General features: G+C 33.0%; 2 protein-coding genes across 2 annotated transcripts; both read left to right on the forward strand.

The window, feature by feature from the left end:
- The first annotated feature begins 1,185 nt into the window (after positions 1-1,185).
- On the forward strand, positions 1,186-6,999 carry LOC115971488. Its single transcript, XM_031091441.1, has 7 exons — positions 1,186-1,303; positions 1,453-1,525; positions 4,789-4,964; positions 5,052-5,174; positions 5,339-5,445; positions 6,289-6,479; positions 6,694-6,999. The coding sequence occupies exons 1-6, from the start codon at positions 1,190-1,192 to the stop codon at positions 6,458-6,460; spliced, it is 765 nt and encodes a 254-aa protein (XP_030947301.1). The 5' UTR covers positions 1,186-1,189; the 3' UTR covers positions 6,461-6,479; positions 6,694-6,999.
- An 865-nt stretch (positions 7,000-7,864) lies between these two features.
- On the forward strand, positions 7,865-16,938 carry LOC115971489 (histone acetyltransferase GCN5). Its single transcript, XM_031091442.1, has 13 exons — positions 7,865-8,657; positions 8,784-8,848; positions 8,956-9,036; positions 9,574-9,645; positions 10,343-10,511; positions 11,010-11,053; positions 11,294-11,393; positions 12,234-12,302; positions 13,469-13,523; positions 14,211-14,329; positions 15,114-15,207; positions 16,282-16,423; positions 16,528-16,938. The coding sequence occupies exons 1-13, from the start codon at positions 8,055-8,057 to the stop codon at positions 16,592-16,594; spliced, it is 1,680 nt and encodes a 559-aa protein (XP_030947302.1). The 5' UTR covers positions 7,865-8,054; the 3' UTR covers positions 16,595-16,938.
- The last annotated feature ends 474 nt before the right edge of the window (positions 16,939-17,412 follow it).

The following is a 17,412-nucleotide window of genomic DNA, read 5'->3' on the forward strand; positions in this document are numbered from 1 at the left end:
AATCTACTTACGTCTTTTATTATTATTATTTTTTTCATTTCCATTTTTTATGCCATTTTTTTATAGTCTTCAATAGAATGAAATTCATAGATATTCTGTACCACATATATTATATCAAATTTATTACAAACTATAATTAATAGTTTAAGTAAGTTCTTTGGAAGGAAAATAAATTCTATAACTTTGTGACTTACTAATAACCAGATGATGGTAATTTTGGTAAATTCATTAACTCTATATAAATTTATTTTGTAGATAGAAGATTAAGATATAATTTATATATATATATATATATATATAATTATTTGTCCTTTATGAAAACAAACCTTATGAAACGGTTTTATAAAACATTTCTCTCATATATAACATGTGAGGTCCACACATAGTGTTAGAGGGACGTAAAACTAATTCATAAAATAATTTTTCGTCTGTTACAGTCAACGTTTAGGATTTTAATAGATCTTGCACTTTTTTGTAATAGGATACCATTATTAATGATGATTCTGTATAAGACAAAATGAATACAACTCATTAACATTGATAAAATTTTGACCATAACAGTCAAATTAAATGGACCAAAATTGGTTTTGTACTAATCCAACATATATCTCACCTATATATCTCACCTACTTGATCTATAAATATGTTAAAGAACTATCATTAGAAATAAAAACTATAAGTAAAATTTGAGGAAAAAAAAAACCTTCATCTATAAAATTTGAAAAATCTTATGAACAAATCACGATGCAAATGAAACAGCACATTAATCTATCTTCTTATTTGATAATGATTTAATATTTTTTCCCAAAAAAATATAAAAATCCCGCGCTGTCTCTATCTTAATGCTTTCGGACATCTAAAGTGGAGACCAATCCTACGTGGGCGTCGAGGTACCATTTCTAGAAAGCTAGTTGTATATCGTCACCAGGTGAAAATGCAATAATCCAGTGTTTCTCAAGCCAAAACCAAAATTTATCATCCAGCCAATCATATTCCCCCATACAACAATCACTTGGTGTAATCTCGTAATTTGGCTTATACATACGCCCTCTAAAATAAGTTGATAGTACACGTGGAGAGCCATGATTTGATATAACAAAAGCCAGCTCTTTTGTCTAAAGCATAGGAATTTTGTCCTTGCATGAAATTACCCAAGGACGACGAATCTGAGTGCAGGTGTCGTTCATTAATGGAGGGCTCTTATCACCGAAGTCTTAAAAGGAAGCCAAATACATGCATATATAATTATCATTTTGCCAAACACATTTCTCTTAAGACTTTTAGTTGTGCTTTGCTTCCTCAGGTATGTGTGTGTGAGTGTGAGGCTTAGAGGGGTTTGGTAGCTTGCATATGCTTTTAATTTTTGTACCATTTTACTTCAAATACAAAATTGTATCCTTTAATTTTTCCCCTTCTTTTTTCTAATCTTTTACATATTGATTTGGTTTACAGTGTTTTTGTTTAGGGTTTGAAGATCTTAATCTGAAAATGAGTGACTCAGGAGAAGTTATGAGCAAGCTAGTAGGTGAGATTGATTTTTATACTCCTGCAAGATATCTCATTTGCATGCATGTATATCCTGGTTTGTAAGGTTGATTTTTTTTTTTTTATAATTATTTTTTATGGATGAGTATTTGGTTGATATTGGATAACAAAAGTTGATTTTTTTTCCTGATTTTTTTCTTGGTAGCTTCAGTTCTTGTTGATGAATGAGGCTTAGCACAAATATAAACTGATTTGAATTTGAATCTGCAGATTTATGTGAAATTAAAATTCAGTGAATTTTTTTTTTCAAGAGGGTTGGGCGGGGGAGGTGAAAATCCAGTGCGTTTTGCTTGAAAAAAAAAAAATCCTTCTTTTATGTTCCTAAAAATTTAAGAATTGTGATTAGAAAAAAAGAGGAAAAGGAGATTTCTGCTCATCTTAGAAATAAGGAAAAAAAGAATAAAACAATTGAGAATTTCCCAAAGGAAAAGATATGGGTTGGTAATTTCATTCAAAAACTACTGATCAATTGTCTCTTTGTGTTCCTTCACTTACAGAGGCAGTGTTCATCTGTGATTCTGTAAGAAAAAGAAATGAAGTCTAGATAACTTGATTTTCATGAAGGTTCTTATTCATGAAAGTTTTTCAAGATATAATTTGTTATTATAAAAAAGACTGAGGGGATCATCTCAATTTTTTTGAAATTTTTTGAAACTTTTTGCATTATACATGTTCATGAGCATGTTAAAAAAAAAAAAATTTACAAGATTAATCAGGTAGGTTTTACTGTTTTATTGATGGTATTAATGTTATGGCGTAATCATTGATAATTTAACTCTTGATATTTGGATACTAAATATGGTAGTTTATGACACGTGACAAATATGGTTATGAAATTCAGCCAACCGAAAACGGTATTTTTCCAACTAACTCTATGTCGTTTTGTGTATGAACGTGCATCATTTGTTGGATAATGATACAGTTAGTTAATTGTGTAAAATTTTTGAGATATACGCAAAATTTTTGGAAACTCTCTTTCTTTTGAGAGAGAAAAACTCTTGGTGCATGTTAGCACTTATGTGCTATTGTAAGACCAAGGCTCCTTGGTTTCACTACGGGTTCCGCTCTTGGCTTGAGCCTCTCTCTCTATTCTCTCTCTATTCTTTTAAAGGGTTTTCTCTGCTCCTTTCATGGGTTTTTTTGGAGCCCTTTGTGGTGGGCTCGGAGGCTTTTACTGTCCCCTAGGTAGGTCTCAAGTTGGCCTAGTGGGTTATGGGGGTGGACTCTCTCTTTGAATTTGGGTTTCCCCTAAGTGAATCTTATGGTTTTGAGATGTTTTCTTGGAGAGCTTTGGATTATATTGTTTCTCAATATGCATTGATACTTTTCCTTAGTTCTGTAAGAGATTTGTAGGTTTTTCTTTGAGAGTTTTTTTTTCCTTCTCTCCTAACCTATACTGTTCTTGTATTTTTTTTACTTGTATTTATTTTATTTTAGTAATAAAAATTTTGCTTTATCAAAAAAAAAAAATCATACTGACATATATTAGAGTGTCAATATACACCTAAAATCTTCTACTTACCTTTTGATGTTATTAGATCATCTAAATCCCCTTTTCTTCATATGGAATAGTAATGCGCTCATCATTCATTAATTAAAAAAAAGAGGGAGTAATGTGTGCATCAAAAAAACCAAACCAAAACATAATTTTTCTATTGGTGAAAATAATTATTGTTATTGAATGCTATCTTTACTAAATTCTTCTTTCTAATAGTGGTTTAGGATAACGGTTATACTTGGTGTGGAATGGAACTACCCACTTCCAAAGCACTAAATTTTCACATTTGTGTCAAATATATTGAAAAGCAAGTGTGGCTCTTGATTATCTATAGTGTTATCAAGTAGGAGAGGTAAGGAAGGAGATTGTAGATGAAATCAAGGGGAAGAAAAAAGTTTGGTGATGAGTTCAAATTAGGCAATTAATATGTCAGCATTGAATTATCCATTTTTGAGAGATATGCATCTGCCTCACTAGGGTTAGGGTTTTCAAGAAGCAACGGGTATATACCTTAGTAAATATTTGAATGCACTAGTAACATAGTCATCAATGATGCTACCTTGTACTTCATTCATGTGCTGACTGATATGATAACTTTTCCTTGAAACTTACCTTCAGCATCAATAAACATGTTTTATTATGCAGACCAATGACATCACTGTGCCATTAGCATGGTATTTCAGAAATAGGAACTGATTTTGCACACCTAAAAGCCATCTTTCTAACTTGGCCCTATATAAAAGAGGCTGTCATCTAATATATTATTTAATAGCATAAACATTTTGATTTATTGTCTATCTCAAGCATGGTTTAGAGTCTGATAGGTTTGGAGAATCTCTAGCAATAAAAATCTTTCCAATTTTTGGTGGTAATTCCTAGCCTAGCATGATTATGAAAATGTGGTATTTGAGTGATAAACTTTGTCTTGATGCTGGATGTGGTATTACTAGATATGCAATTAATTAAAGGCAGTATGGCACCAAATTCCTTGTAGTTTAATGTAATACTTCTTGCTATTTGAAAGTTTGTAATTAAGTAAGGTATTATAAATTGAGCATACTACATTATAGAGTGGGGATTGATTCAGTTGTTTCATTTGTATTTAAGCATTCATTTAACCCCTACATCATGGACCTCATTTTATATAGAGGTGGCTGTGATTCAAAGTTCAAACTACAAACTTTATGGAGGTGGCCTATCCATTTTGGCTTTCTAATTTATTGAATGCTTCAAGTGACACAAACTAGTTAAAACTTTGCTTTCATACTTGTTTGCTTAAGGGAAGAGATACTACTATATATTTTTGTGCCATGAAAGCCCCGGGGGTGGGGGGGCATATTTATTTTATTTCATACATGATTGTTGTAAATGCATCTCACAAATTTTTTTTATGTGATTATTATGTCATAATACTTTGTGAGTGTGCCATACAGCACAATTTTTGTATAAAACTTCGGGTATACATAACGTGAGTCTTTGCTTCTAAATCCTCAGGTTGTTTTCAGGTCATTATTTAATTATTATTATTATTAATTTTGCTAGTAAATTCTAAACTCCTTCAATATATGTGAATTGATATAGGCATGATCACAAAAATTGATATGCATTTTTGTTACTCATATTGGTACAAGTTAACTAGTGTAATTCTTTCCATTCCAGTTTGTTGTCCCAAATATCTCAAGAATCTATAATTGAATTTGCATATATTGATATAATCAAGTATGATCTTTACATTTTGATAATAGAAGACCCCTCAGATTCTGAAAGTTCATCAAACGAAGTTCTCAGCACCTTCCTTAATAAAAATATTAAAAAGAAAGGTAAAATTGGAATTCAGGGAACTTCCACAATGTTTGGCAAAAAGCGTAGTGACCGTGAATTTGCTCCAACTTCAGGAACTATGGTCAAAATTGAAATCAAAGTAAGTTAAGACAAATTATTTTTCTGTTTTGAGCTATGGTGTTGCAAACTTATAAAAACTTAGATGTGTTTATATTATCTTTTTCAGAACGGTAAGACACAGATGGTTTCAGATAACAGATGGATTGGGGCAATTATAACTAAGGTATTTGATGGTGTGAGATACATTGGCCAGGTTACAAGTTATGAAGTTGAAACTGGATGCTTCAAGGTTTGAGCTTTTCACCATACTATTTTTATGAATGCCCTAATTGTTTATTATATCTCTAATTATTTTGAGACTATAGGGTCTTTACATTCTTGTTCAACTATTCATTTTATTTATCTATTTATTTAGTTATTATCCTTTGCCATTATGAATGTTTCTTTGTGCAGGTTGTCTATGAAGACAATAGCTACGAGGAAGTGGCTGAGGAAGAAATACCTCAAATATTAGCCCCTCCTGACCTCATTCGTAGCTACTATAACCGTGCAGCGATGGGGTAATTAAATTTAAATGACTAAATCTTCAAACCTACCAGGCCTTTTTACTTTAGAGATTAGAGCCTAATTAATTGTAGTCTGAGTTTAGAGTTACATTTCTTGAATATTAGTATTATGATATTATGCAGTTATTTAAGTATTTAGTAATCTTTGTTGATCATATATGAAAAACTTGGTTCCTTTCCAAAATTTTTACATATTCTTACATTTCAAGAGGTAAACAAGTTTATCACTCTGCTACAATATGTATCTCTAAGTTTTATATATTCTTCCCCCTCAAAAAAAAAAAAAAAAAAAAAGTTTTATATATTCTTGCATTTGAAGAGGTAAACAAGTTTATCATTCTACTATGATTTGCATCTCTAGGTAGTCTTGCGAATGTGAGGCTTAGTGATGCAAATGCATTAGTAATTTAGAGTATTTTATTATTTAATAGCACCTTCATTTACAAACTCAGACACTCCTCATGTAAAAAAATCAAACATTTTTCCAGAGTTATTATTCTTGTTTAATAACATATTCATTTGTTTCTAGCTTACATGTTGAAAACATTTCATGTCATAATAATAGATTTTATATTCTTTTTTTTTTTGGGGGTTGCTCCACCAATAGATTTGATATCCATTTAGTGAAGAAATTTTATTTCCTTTCGAGATAGTGCTATATATAAGAATATTCGATCTTCCATCTTGAAATTGCATATTTTCCTCTATGGTGTTAGAACTTCATAGATTTCCAGGTTTGACTAGAATACAACTTAATTGAAGCCACTATTTTTTTTGGTAATCATTGAAGCCACTATTTCTGTTATTATATAACACCTTTAAAAACAATAGTGGTAGGCCAAGGAAGTCATCATATAGGAGGAAGAAAAAGCCTGCACAAGAAAACAAAGTACCAACTCCTCCAAGGCTGACGAATTCAGCTAAAAAGGCCAAAACACCTAAGAAGGTCAGCACATATGTTCCTCTTGCAATCAGGGAGAAAAAGAAGGATTCCTACTATTGGTATTAGTATTGCATTTACTTATCAGGTTAGACCGTAATTTCTTACGAGCAAAATTCTAAAACTAATATAAATTTTATTATAAAAAATTTATAAACTGACGTAATTAACAAACTAACAATGAATGTGATTAATGCGAGATTTATAACATTACTATTTTTTACTATTTATTTGTCCAAAATTTATTATGATGCAAGACAGATTGGTTCTAAATTATTGATTGTTTTTTTTCTCAAATATAGGTTCAAGAATGAGAGTAACTGAGGCCGCGAGGGAAACAAAAACAATGGAAAGGTCTTCAATGGCTGCTGCTTATTCCATATATACCTTTTTCGACTCATCTTCTCATTCTGTTTAGTGACCAAACTAAAGTATTGGAACTAAATAAGTTATGTTTATTTTTCTTTCTTAATTTCCGACCAACTAATAACTCTTTGGTACCGACAAAGCATACTAATACTATGTGTTAGTGGTACATCTTATCTAGATATTAATGTTTTGAGACATTATAAAGTATATTTAAAATATATATTAGGATGCATGAACTTTTTATATAATACCTTATGGCTCGTACTAATTGGATACTTGTAGAAGTCCTTTATTTTTATCTCCCAATAACTTTTGGCTTTACCCCATTCATCATCTAAAACAAATGTGATATTCCAATTTGATTGATTGTGTGATGTGTGTGGATGTGTGATGAGTCTCACAACGGGTATTTACTGGGTGAATCTGATTAACAATTACAGGGAACCTCAATTATAACAAGTCCTTTTGAGGTATAGTGCAGATGTAATTAGCGCTTTTTCTTGAGTCGTTACATATAGTATCAGAGTCGGTCTGACGCTATACACAGATAATAATATCCTTGCTACACATATCCCTAATATAGAAATTAAGAAATACTTTTTTCGGTTGATCAGATTTGAGAGGGTTCCTCTTTTTCTTTCCTTTATAGTACATCCTTATTAAGGAGAAATAAAAATATAAAGTTTGAAACTTTGAATTACATATAACCCAATAATATTTTGGATTAGGAAACTTTCCATCCTATCAACCAGTTGAGACCAACCATATGTCAGCTTTGGTTTAACAGTTAGGTTTAGGAAAAAAAAAAAAAAAAATCCCTGACAAAATATTAATAAAATGTATGGAGAATGCCTGAAAAATAGAATTATTTTCCTTTTTGATTTTTATTCTTGTTAACCAAACCGAGCCTTGGCCTAAGGTGCTCTTCTTTTTTGGGCCTCAGTAATTCAAAATATGTTTGTTCTGAATTTTTTTGCTTCATGGGCCACTTGCTCCCTTACCCCATTAAAAAAAAAAAAAAAAAAAAATGGTAACTAGGACTAATAATGTAGGAGACAGTGCCCATTAGTTTTATCCATAGAAAAAACGACGTCGTTTGAGGTTGAGAAATGAAATTAATGGCAAATTCGTAAATTGTGCACGTTCGTCGTCAATCTCGTTCAGTTCCTACCTCTGCAAATTGAACTTCGAAGTTCGAACCCTAAACTCACTGAGCGAGGTGAGCTCTCTTTAATTATAAACGTTTTTATAACACTGAGTGACACAGAGTCGAGTCGACTCGGCCGAGTCAAAAATGGACACGCACTCGTCGCACCTCACAGCGCCGAACCGCTCCCGAAGCTCTCAGTCTCCATCTCCGTCTCACTCCTCCGCCACCTCCTCCATCCACAAGCGCAAGCTCGCGTCTGACGACCACGCTCCCCCTTTCCCTCCCTCCTCCCTCTCCGCCGACACTCGCGACGGCGCTTTGACCTCCAACGACGACCTCGAGAGTATCTCCGCCCGCGGTGGCGGCGCCGACTCTGACTCCGACGACGATTCCGACGAGGAAGCCCCCGAAGCCGCAAACGCCGAAGACTCCGATGAAGACGACTCCTCCATTCGCACCTTCACCACAGCTCGCCTCGACGCCGCCAACGCGGGTGGAGGCTCCGGCTCGGCTCGCAACACGAAGATCAAGACGGAGAATCTGAGCTCCTCCGCCACGGTTAAGATCGAGAATTCGGATGGCACGAAGGACGGTGGGGCCCAGGGGACCGGTCCGGCGGGTCCCACAGCTCCGGCTGGAAGCTCGGTGCCTGGAATCGTTGTTAAAGAAGACGCCACGAAGATCTTCACTGAGAACATTCAGACCAGTGGAGCTTATAGCGCCAGAGAAGAAAGTTTGAAGAGAGAGGTAAGGCTCTCTCTCTGTGTCCGTGTCCAATTTTGAATCTTTGTTTGGAAAATTAAAGTTAAAAAGTGATTGATTCAATTAATTGAGAATAGAAATGGTGTTTGTGGGATTTGGAAATGAGTGCAGGAAGAGGCAGGAAGGCTCAAGTTTGTGTGTCTAGCAAATGATGGAGTTGATGAGCATATGGTTTGGTATTCTATTCCTCTTTGGCTCAATCAATGGAAGAAACAAAAGGATTCTAAGAGTTTTAGTGATTTAGTGCAAGTGTGGATTTTGAATTATGTTTGTGGTTTCTCAGGTTGATTGGATTGAAGAATATTTTTGCAAGGCAATTACCTAACATGCCTAAAGAGTACATTGTCCGGCTTGTTATGGATAGGTAATGTTGTGCACGTCAATTCAATTGCAAACATTCTTCATTAGTTCTCTTTATGAGTGGTCTTTTGTGTTGAGTTTCACAGATATTAACTCCGTTCATTCCTTCTACTTCGTGACTATTTTCATGAGTTAGTTTCGTCTCAATAAAATTATATTTACCTATACAAAAAAGAAGGTAATGTTGTGTGAGGTTGATGCATACATTCAAAGGTATCATACATATGGAATGCTGTGTGAGGTTGATGCTGTTATTGTGTGGATCTATGTGCCGCTTTTATGGCCTGTATCATCTGATTTTTCATGTTGTTATGCTTTTAGGCTGTCAATAGTTGATTCACCTCCAAAGTGATGAACATTTAGGGTGAAACTGTGTATAAGCTGAATTTATTTAAAATTTCCATACATTAGCTCAGAAGTTGAAAACCTATTTGGGAATATGATTTTTTTTCCCTTTAAATTTATGTACATCTCTCTGATATTTAGTTTTTTGTTTTTTTGTGGGGTGTTTTAATTTGCTTTTTTCATTGAATTTCTACAGAAGCCATAAATCTGTAATGGTTATCCGACGTAATTTGGTTGTTGGTGGTATCACATATCGCCCATATATCAGGTAAATTTCATTTTAATTTCATCCTTATAATTGCTTATTTGTTTTTACCCTTTTGGTATCATTTACAGGTAGAATTTCCTACATATAGTTTCTCTATTCTGTAGCAATATTACATTTGTAATAGTGATTTTTATATTTTATTTGTTCTTATAATTCTTTGCACAGCTGAGGTTGTCATATTTGTAACAATATGCCCACTTATTTGAAGTATTTTAAGCACAAATAAATGAGTGTAGAAGGTGGAGCACTTTCCTTGCACATTTTCATCCATGCCTCCTGTGTCTATCCTGCTGTTTCATGTGCTTTCTTATTTCCTAATTTCATTCACTCCTGAAGTTCTTTCTATATGTTTAATTAGCTCATCTTCCTATCTTTGTAGAGGTCAAGCAAAAAATGCATTTTTTTGGCTTTAAATCTTCCTTGTAATATGATCACACTTATCTCGCAATCATCTTGGCTTGATTTTATTAGCAACAATCATGATTATCGGGAGTATGGCCTTTAGGCCATGAGACCAATTCTAAGTTTTCACAATGGATCTGGAATTCCTACCTTTTTTGTTTGCTTTGTGCACCTCTTTGATTTAGTATGTGGGAGCTAGTAAAAACTCTGCAGTAATTTGTTGGTGTTATGGTTTGTTTACGTGACACTTCTTTTACCATATTTAATGAGACTCATTTTCCCTGGAAATTCTCAGCCAGAAGTTTGGGGAGATAGCTTTTTGTGCTATCACAGCTGATGAACAAGTAAAAGGTTATGGCACCAGGCTGATGAATCACTTAAAACAGCATGCGCGTGATGTAGACGGGCTAACTCATTTTCTGACATATGCTGACAATAATGCTGTGGGCTATTTTATCAAACAGGTATTGTTATCTATCTTTTTGTGTGGTCGTTCTGGTACTTCAGGGTTTTATTACTTGTTTAAACTAAAAAAGGCAAAACCCTTTTTTTAATTAATAAATGTTTTGACTTCTCTAGACAGCATGGGTGATGATCTGCTGATAAAGTCTCTTTGTTTGGCAAAATGAAAAATGAGGGACAGAAAGTTAAAGGAGTAGATAGTTCTTATATGGTTGTTTGTCAGATATAATTCTTGATCAAGTTACTTAGATAGAAGGTTAGGTTTAGTTTAAACAAATGCTACATATGTAATAAAGATTAGATATTGGTTGGATCATTCATCTGACTTTTTAAACTGCTATTTTATCATCTATAATAATTATCTCCATAAATGGCTCCTTAAGGAATTCTGGGATCATCTTGATGTTAATGTTTTGGCATAGTTTTGCTCAACTGTTTCTTTTTTGTATTTCTTTTTATTTATCAATAATGCATTGAATTTTATATTCTTTTACCTGTAGGGTTTTACTAAAGAGATCCACTTGGAGAAAGATCGATGGCATGGGTATGTCTGAAAACATCTCCTTGCTTAAGACTGTAGAAAGTTTATTTTCACATCTACGTTATTTTTTTAAGCCTTTTTAAAACCGGTTTATTGTACTATAACAACAGCAATGCTAAAATTTTCTTTCCAAGTTCATATGCCTCACCTCCCGTGAAAACCTGCTTCAGATGTATTGAATTAATTAAGATGTTCCATTCTATTTGTTTCTAGTATATTTATTAGAATTTCCTTAGCATCCAGGTATATAAAAGATTATGATGGAGGAATCCTTATGGAATGCAAAATTGATCCAAAGCTTCCATACACAGATTTGTCAACTATGATTCGCCGTCAGAGACAGGTAAGATGAATATCTTCTTAGTCACTCTGATTGTTTTTGGTTTGCATAATCAAAGTGAATGAGTTTATATGATAAGTAATTATAGATGAAATTATATAGCAAAATATTGTCTGCCATTGCTCCAAACTACTTTGGGTCTTATTTTTACCACTTGAACTTTTACCTTGTTATCTGCCCCTCGAAAATTATGTTACTTCCACCTTTTGTTTTTGCCTAGACCTTGCACTGTAAATTTGTTGAACTATTTAAATACAATCATTTTTATGGAGTGTTTGGAGAGTGCTATTGGTCTTCCTCTCTAGCTTCCTTTTAGTTCTCTACATGATTCTTCTTCTCTTCTCATTGAACTGCTGGAAATTCCAACCAATTCTCTACTAAAAGAAAGTTGCATAGCTGAGAGGAAATAAATACATAGACGAGGGAAAAGTTGGTTGTTATTAGAGATAACATTGCCTCATGCAAAGCCTTTAGATTTTAACGTTTGAATATTTTGATCTCAAGTTGTAGACAGATAACATTGCCTCATGCAAAGCCTTTAGATTTTAACGTTTGAATATTTTGATCTCAAGTTGTCAAGGTATTTTCAAACTTGGAAAGCAAAATGAAAGAAAAACCCAAACATCTGTACCTTTCAACCCGGACTTGCAAGTTGCAAGTTCTTTTTTTTTTTATTTTTTATTTAAATCAGTTGAAAGTTGCTAACAATTATCTTTCTGGTCAAACTGTTGCTTCTGAGTTCATTGTCCTCTCTCTCTCTTCCTGTTTTCTGATGTACTATATTATCTCATATTCTAACTTCTAACTGTAATCTGAATTATATTGTTGTTTTTGTCATGATAGGCAATTGATGAAAAGATAAGAGAGCTCTCAAACTGTCACATCGTTTATTCTGGAATTGATTTTCAGAAGGTATAATATAATATCATTTCTGGATGCCCTGAGCTCTCTTATTGATACATACTATATGCTTCTGATGGTTTTGTAGGATACATGTTTAGCATTTCAGTGTGTTAATTGCTAGTTGTTTCAACTGAATTCAGTTTGCATGAATATCTAAAAGTAGATTAGACCTTTACATGCTTAGAGCACCTTCATGAAGTCGGTACATGATAACATGACCAAGATGAATTTGCAATTTCCATGATTAAACAGTAATAATGCAATATGCCTATGTGATGCACGTGTTGATTAAAATCATATGTAAATTAAAGAAGGAAAACACTACTAATGTTGTCAAAATTGAACAATAAAATGGTGATAATAAAATTTAAAAAAAAAACCATGTTACACGACAAAAACATATTATGTAAAACTATGTTTTTATCTAAAACCAAAAATTATTTTATAGGATTTAAATAATTCAAAATAAATAATGAGACTTCTTTTGATAAGGTTTGTGAAATTTTTTGCAATAAAGTTTTGAATGCAGTAGTATTAATATAATTTCATGATGAAATTCCTCCATCCCCCAACTATCTAATAATCCAAGAACCCAGAATAACCGCACAAATTTACCAGTTCTCATTTCTTTACTTATATTAAAAATAATAATAAAAAAAATCATGAAATTATCTTAATAATTTTAATGAATTTATAGTGAGCCAAATGTCAAAAACATGTTATATGATATATAACACTTAAATTGAACCGCATGGCATAACGTGACATGTTTATTTTATTACATGGCACATGTAAAACCCAAATTTTATAATATCGCATAAGATTTATAAGTTCAATTTTTCCTTCCTAATATATACTTCAAGCTATATCAAAGCTGTTTCTCAGAAACTGTTAAAAATTTGGAAAGTGCCAATGTGTCTAAACTAGAATGAAATCTTACTACCTTTTTTTATGATGGAACTATATACTAGACACCCAAGGAGATCCTCTGAATCATCTAGATGCATGTCAATAGCAAAGTCTGATACGCAGACAGTTGTCAACACACCTTCTAAAAAGTTTGTTCTTTTTAATTTTTTGTTTTTAAGGTGATATGCTTTATTTCCAAAATTATTATGTTAAAATGATGTAAAAAAGTGTCATACCTAGTTCTGATGGAGAACATGTTTGTTCAGAAAGAAGCTGGTATTCCCAAAAAAATCATCAAAGTTGAGGATATTCCAGGATTGAGTAAGTTTTTTTTAGCTTCCCCTCTTTTTCAGTTTATTTGCTTGGCATTTGCTTCTTATGGTACTTATGGGAAATTCAGTGCATCAAATAACATTTATAGTTCCAGTGCTCTGTCTTCTGGCTCAAAATTATTTACCCTTCACAAGTTTTTTTTCTACTGTTTTTTTTCAATTTTTTGGCTGATTAGCTGTACTGAGTTTTTTATGGAATGCTTCATATAGAGGTATCTCCTTTCCGTTTTTGCCGTTATACGGTAAAGTATGGATCTATCTATCAGATATTGCCCCATCAAAGTAAAAAATTTCCAATCTAAGCATTTACAAGAGAGAATATCATGTAGTAGTTGTATAAAACCTTGCTAATAAAGGTTAAATAGATTGTTATATGTTCTTGTCCTTGTCACTACAGTTAAGGATGAGATACATAATTTTATTCAATTCAAAACATAAACTTATAAATATAAAAAAAAAAAAACATAAACTTATAATTAAATTGAGAGCACATTTTGGCTGTTTATGCTATGCTGTAGTTATCAACTTAGATATGTGAATAATGGTCTTGCTGATTCAATTTTTTATCAGTCTAATTTTGCAATTTATGAATCTAGATGCTACTTGAGTGTTTTTTGCATTGTTTCATGGAGTATCAAAGTGTTAATTAGATGTTTGCGGTTTATTTTGATAATAGGGGAGGCTGGGTGGACCCCTGATCAGTGGGGCCATTCACGGTTTAGAATTGTAAGCGCTTCTACAGACAGTGTCACTCATCAAAAACATCTGACTGCATTCATGCGCTCACTTCTAAAGGCAAGTTTCTAACATCTTTTTCTCACTTTTTTTATTTTTATTTCTGTAATACTTATACTCTTACCAAAAGAAGAATTTATTCATGTAAGCTCTGGAGATGCTACAACTATCCAACAGATATTGCAACTTCTATAGAATTAATGTTAAACTAAGTTGCAAAAATAAAAAATAAGAAGGAAGCAGAAAAACATAGTCATGACATGATTGCAAAGAAAACGCATTTGTTTGCCACTTCTAAATCAACTTGAATTTGACCTGAGGTTGCAAGTTAATGTCCCTCCTTCAAGGATGTTGTCCTACTTTTCTCAGATCTATGCCCTGACACAGTCATTTGTGCTTCAGGCACTTAGCTTCAAGGCATGCATGTAAGTGAGAGGGTCAATCTGGTACCCTCTTTAGAAGAGTGAGTGACTACTGATAATTAAATATACATATTCATGCCTTTGTGCTCTGCAACAATTAAATAAATACCTATTTTTCTATAATGATTTACTAAATTGACTCCTGAACTAAAACTATCTAAATGCCTTTATTTCATACAAAATTTCATATGAAGTTTTCTCTATGATGTGTAGGACCCACTAGATCCTAGGATGACTTGTGGGAAGTTGTCTTTTGTGCTTTCAGTGTGAATATAATAAAATTTGCAGAACTTGTCATAGAATTCAGAAATGAAAGTGTGCTTGCAAATTTCCTTTTTTTTCCCTTAACATCTCCTTCTGTGGCTTGATTGTGCTTGTCAATATTTATTGGAATCTTACCAAATGGGTTTTCATTTAAGCAGTCGCTGAATGACCATGTTGATGCTTGGCCATTCAAGGAACCAGTTGATGCACGAGATGTCCCCGACTATTATGACATCATCAAAGATCCAATGGGTAAGAACTATTGCTTTGGTTCTGGTGCAATACCGTCCAATGGCTCATAACAAAAGTTAAGAGTTAACTTTTTGTTGGTAGGCATTGGGTAGGATACAAAAAGGTAAAATATAGTATATATATTTTTTTTAAGTTAACTTTTTTACTTTTTGAATCCAATGGCTGATAACAAAATAAATAAATAAAGAAATATGAGCCATCAGATGGTGTTGCATCTGGGGCAATTTATTGCTCCAAATCCGAATCCCACATTTATATATTTCATCTTGACAAACTATCATATGCATCATATTCATTTCCTTGGATTACTGAAACTGTTTTGGTCATGTTTTTATGAACATTTACTCATTGCCTCTTTGAAACAATGGGTATTTCTAGTTTTGTCAATGCCTGAAACAATTGTTTCTTCTCCACCTTACGATATTTCATGTGAGGTTATAGCTATTCTACCATTAGAGTTTAATTTTCATGTGAGGTTACTATATCATTAGAGTTGACAATTTTAACTGAGGTTTAATTATTATTATTATTATTATTTTATTTTATAAGTAAAAAAAGAGGTTAAATGTCTTCAAACTTGTAATTAGCTTGAAATTATCTATATAACACCTAGAAGGGTAACTCAAGTTTTTTCGTTCTTGTAAAATTTTAGACATACTGAAAATTAATGTAATAAAGGTAGTGCGGGACTATAATATTGAATTAACAAGCTTTCTTAGTCGTCAATGGGTGTCCACGTCGTATTAATACAACCCCCAACGCCTTTCTCTCCTGCTCTCCCTGCTTCATTGATGACGTTCATTCACTAAATCACCATGATGTTGGGAAATTTGTCAGTTTTATTTGTTCCAAATCTATTCTTGCCATACTCTTCAAGCCATAATAAATGAAATCTTGATGATGTTGAGTCCTTCCAAAACCAGTTTTTCAGTAACTATAGCAAAGTACACTAAAACCGAAAGCTATGATTGCTTATGCCCTATGTACTTTCTATTGAAAAACCCATAAAAGAAACTAATCTTGTGCATTTTTGTCAAATATGTGATACTTTAATGGATTGTCAACCTACTATAGATCTGAAGACAATGTCGAAGAGGGTAGAGTCCGAGCAATATTATGTAACATTTGAGATGTTTGTTGCGGATGTTAAAAGGATGTTTGCCAATGCTCGCACCTACAACTCCCCCGAGACCATTTATTATAAATGTTCAACCAGGCATGGCATAGTGCTCTATTCCTTATTCAAATCTTTTCCTTTTATTTTTTTGTTTTGTTTTTCTTTAAATCCTCACTATTCTGACTACGGTAGACTTTTTGCAGGTTGGAATCCCATTTTCAAAGCAAAGTTCATTCAGGTCTCCAATCAGTTAACAAAATTCAGCAGTAACGGATTCCATATATGTAGTACTCTTTTCTGAAGTATATCTGCATGTGGATCATGTCACTCATGGGTCACGATGATTTTTTTTCTTGTTCTATGAGGTTCACATAATGGGTGGAATACCATACGTGGAGAATCACTCTGCTACAATGGCCAATGGTCACTCCACCAAGTCCAATCACAGGACAACCAACTCAGCTATTATCATTGTAGGAAAACAGCTTTAGGATGAATAATGGAATTGTTTCTTGCCGACAGATATTTATGTATTATGTAGTTACAATTGTCAAATTAATTTGTAAAATTTTCCGTAAAATTAATAGTAGCTGTAATACTTTTCTGAAATGCAATATTGTGTTACAGAAGATAATTGCTTGGGCGAAGAGGGGAGCAGAGAGTTGTGTGAAAAGGAAGGATGACCTCCATAGGTTGGACCCGAGGTTTTTTTTAAAGACCTCTTGTTATCTTGAACATCTTGATAGTCACCTCCCCATGACATGGTGGAGTGTGTAAATCTAATACAAAATTAAATTGCAAAGGAGCATATATATGAATATATCTGCTTGGATAAACCCCCAGGTCAAACCCTGTTCCGATTGTAAAAAGTTTTATTGAAAATGATTCATTTTTTGGAAAACTATTTTTGCAAACTGACTTGTTTACCGTATCGTTGCAGCCTTGAAAATAAACTTGAAATTATTTGATTCACATGGAAAGTGTGTGTTTGGGGAGGAATATTAATTTATTTGTAGATACCTCAAAAGTTACAATGAAGGGTGTCTCGAACCCTGTTTCTCCTAAATCCTAATAAAGTAGAGCAGATT

This window comes from Quercus lobata, chromosome 12, assembly GCF_001633185.2.
Source record: "Quercus lobata isolate SW786 chromosome 12, ValleyOak3.0 Primary Assembly, whole genome shotgun sequence".
Classification (NCBI taxonomy): Eukaryota; Viridiplantae; Streptophyta; class Magnoliopsida; order Fagales; family Fagaceae; genus Quercus; species Quercus lobata.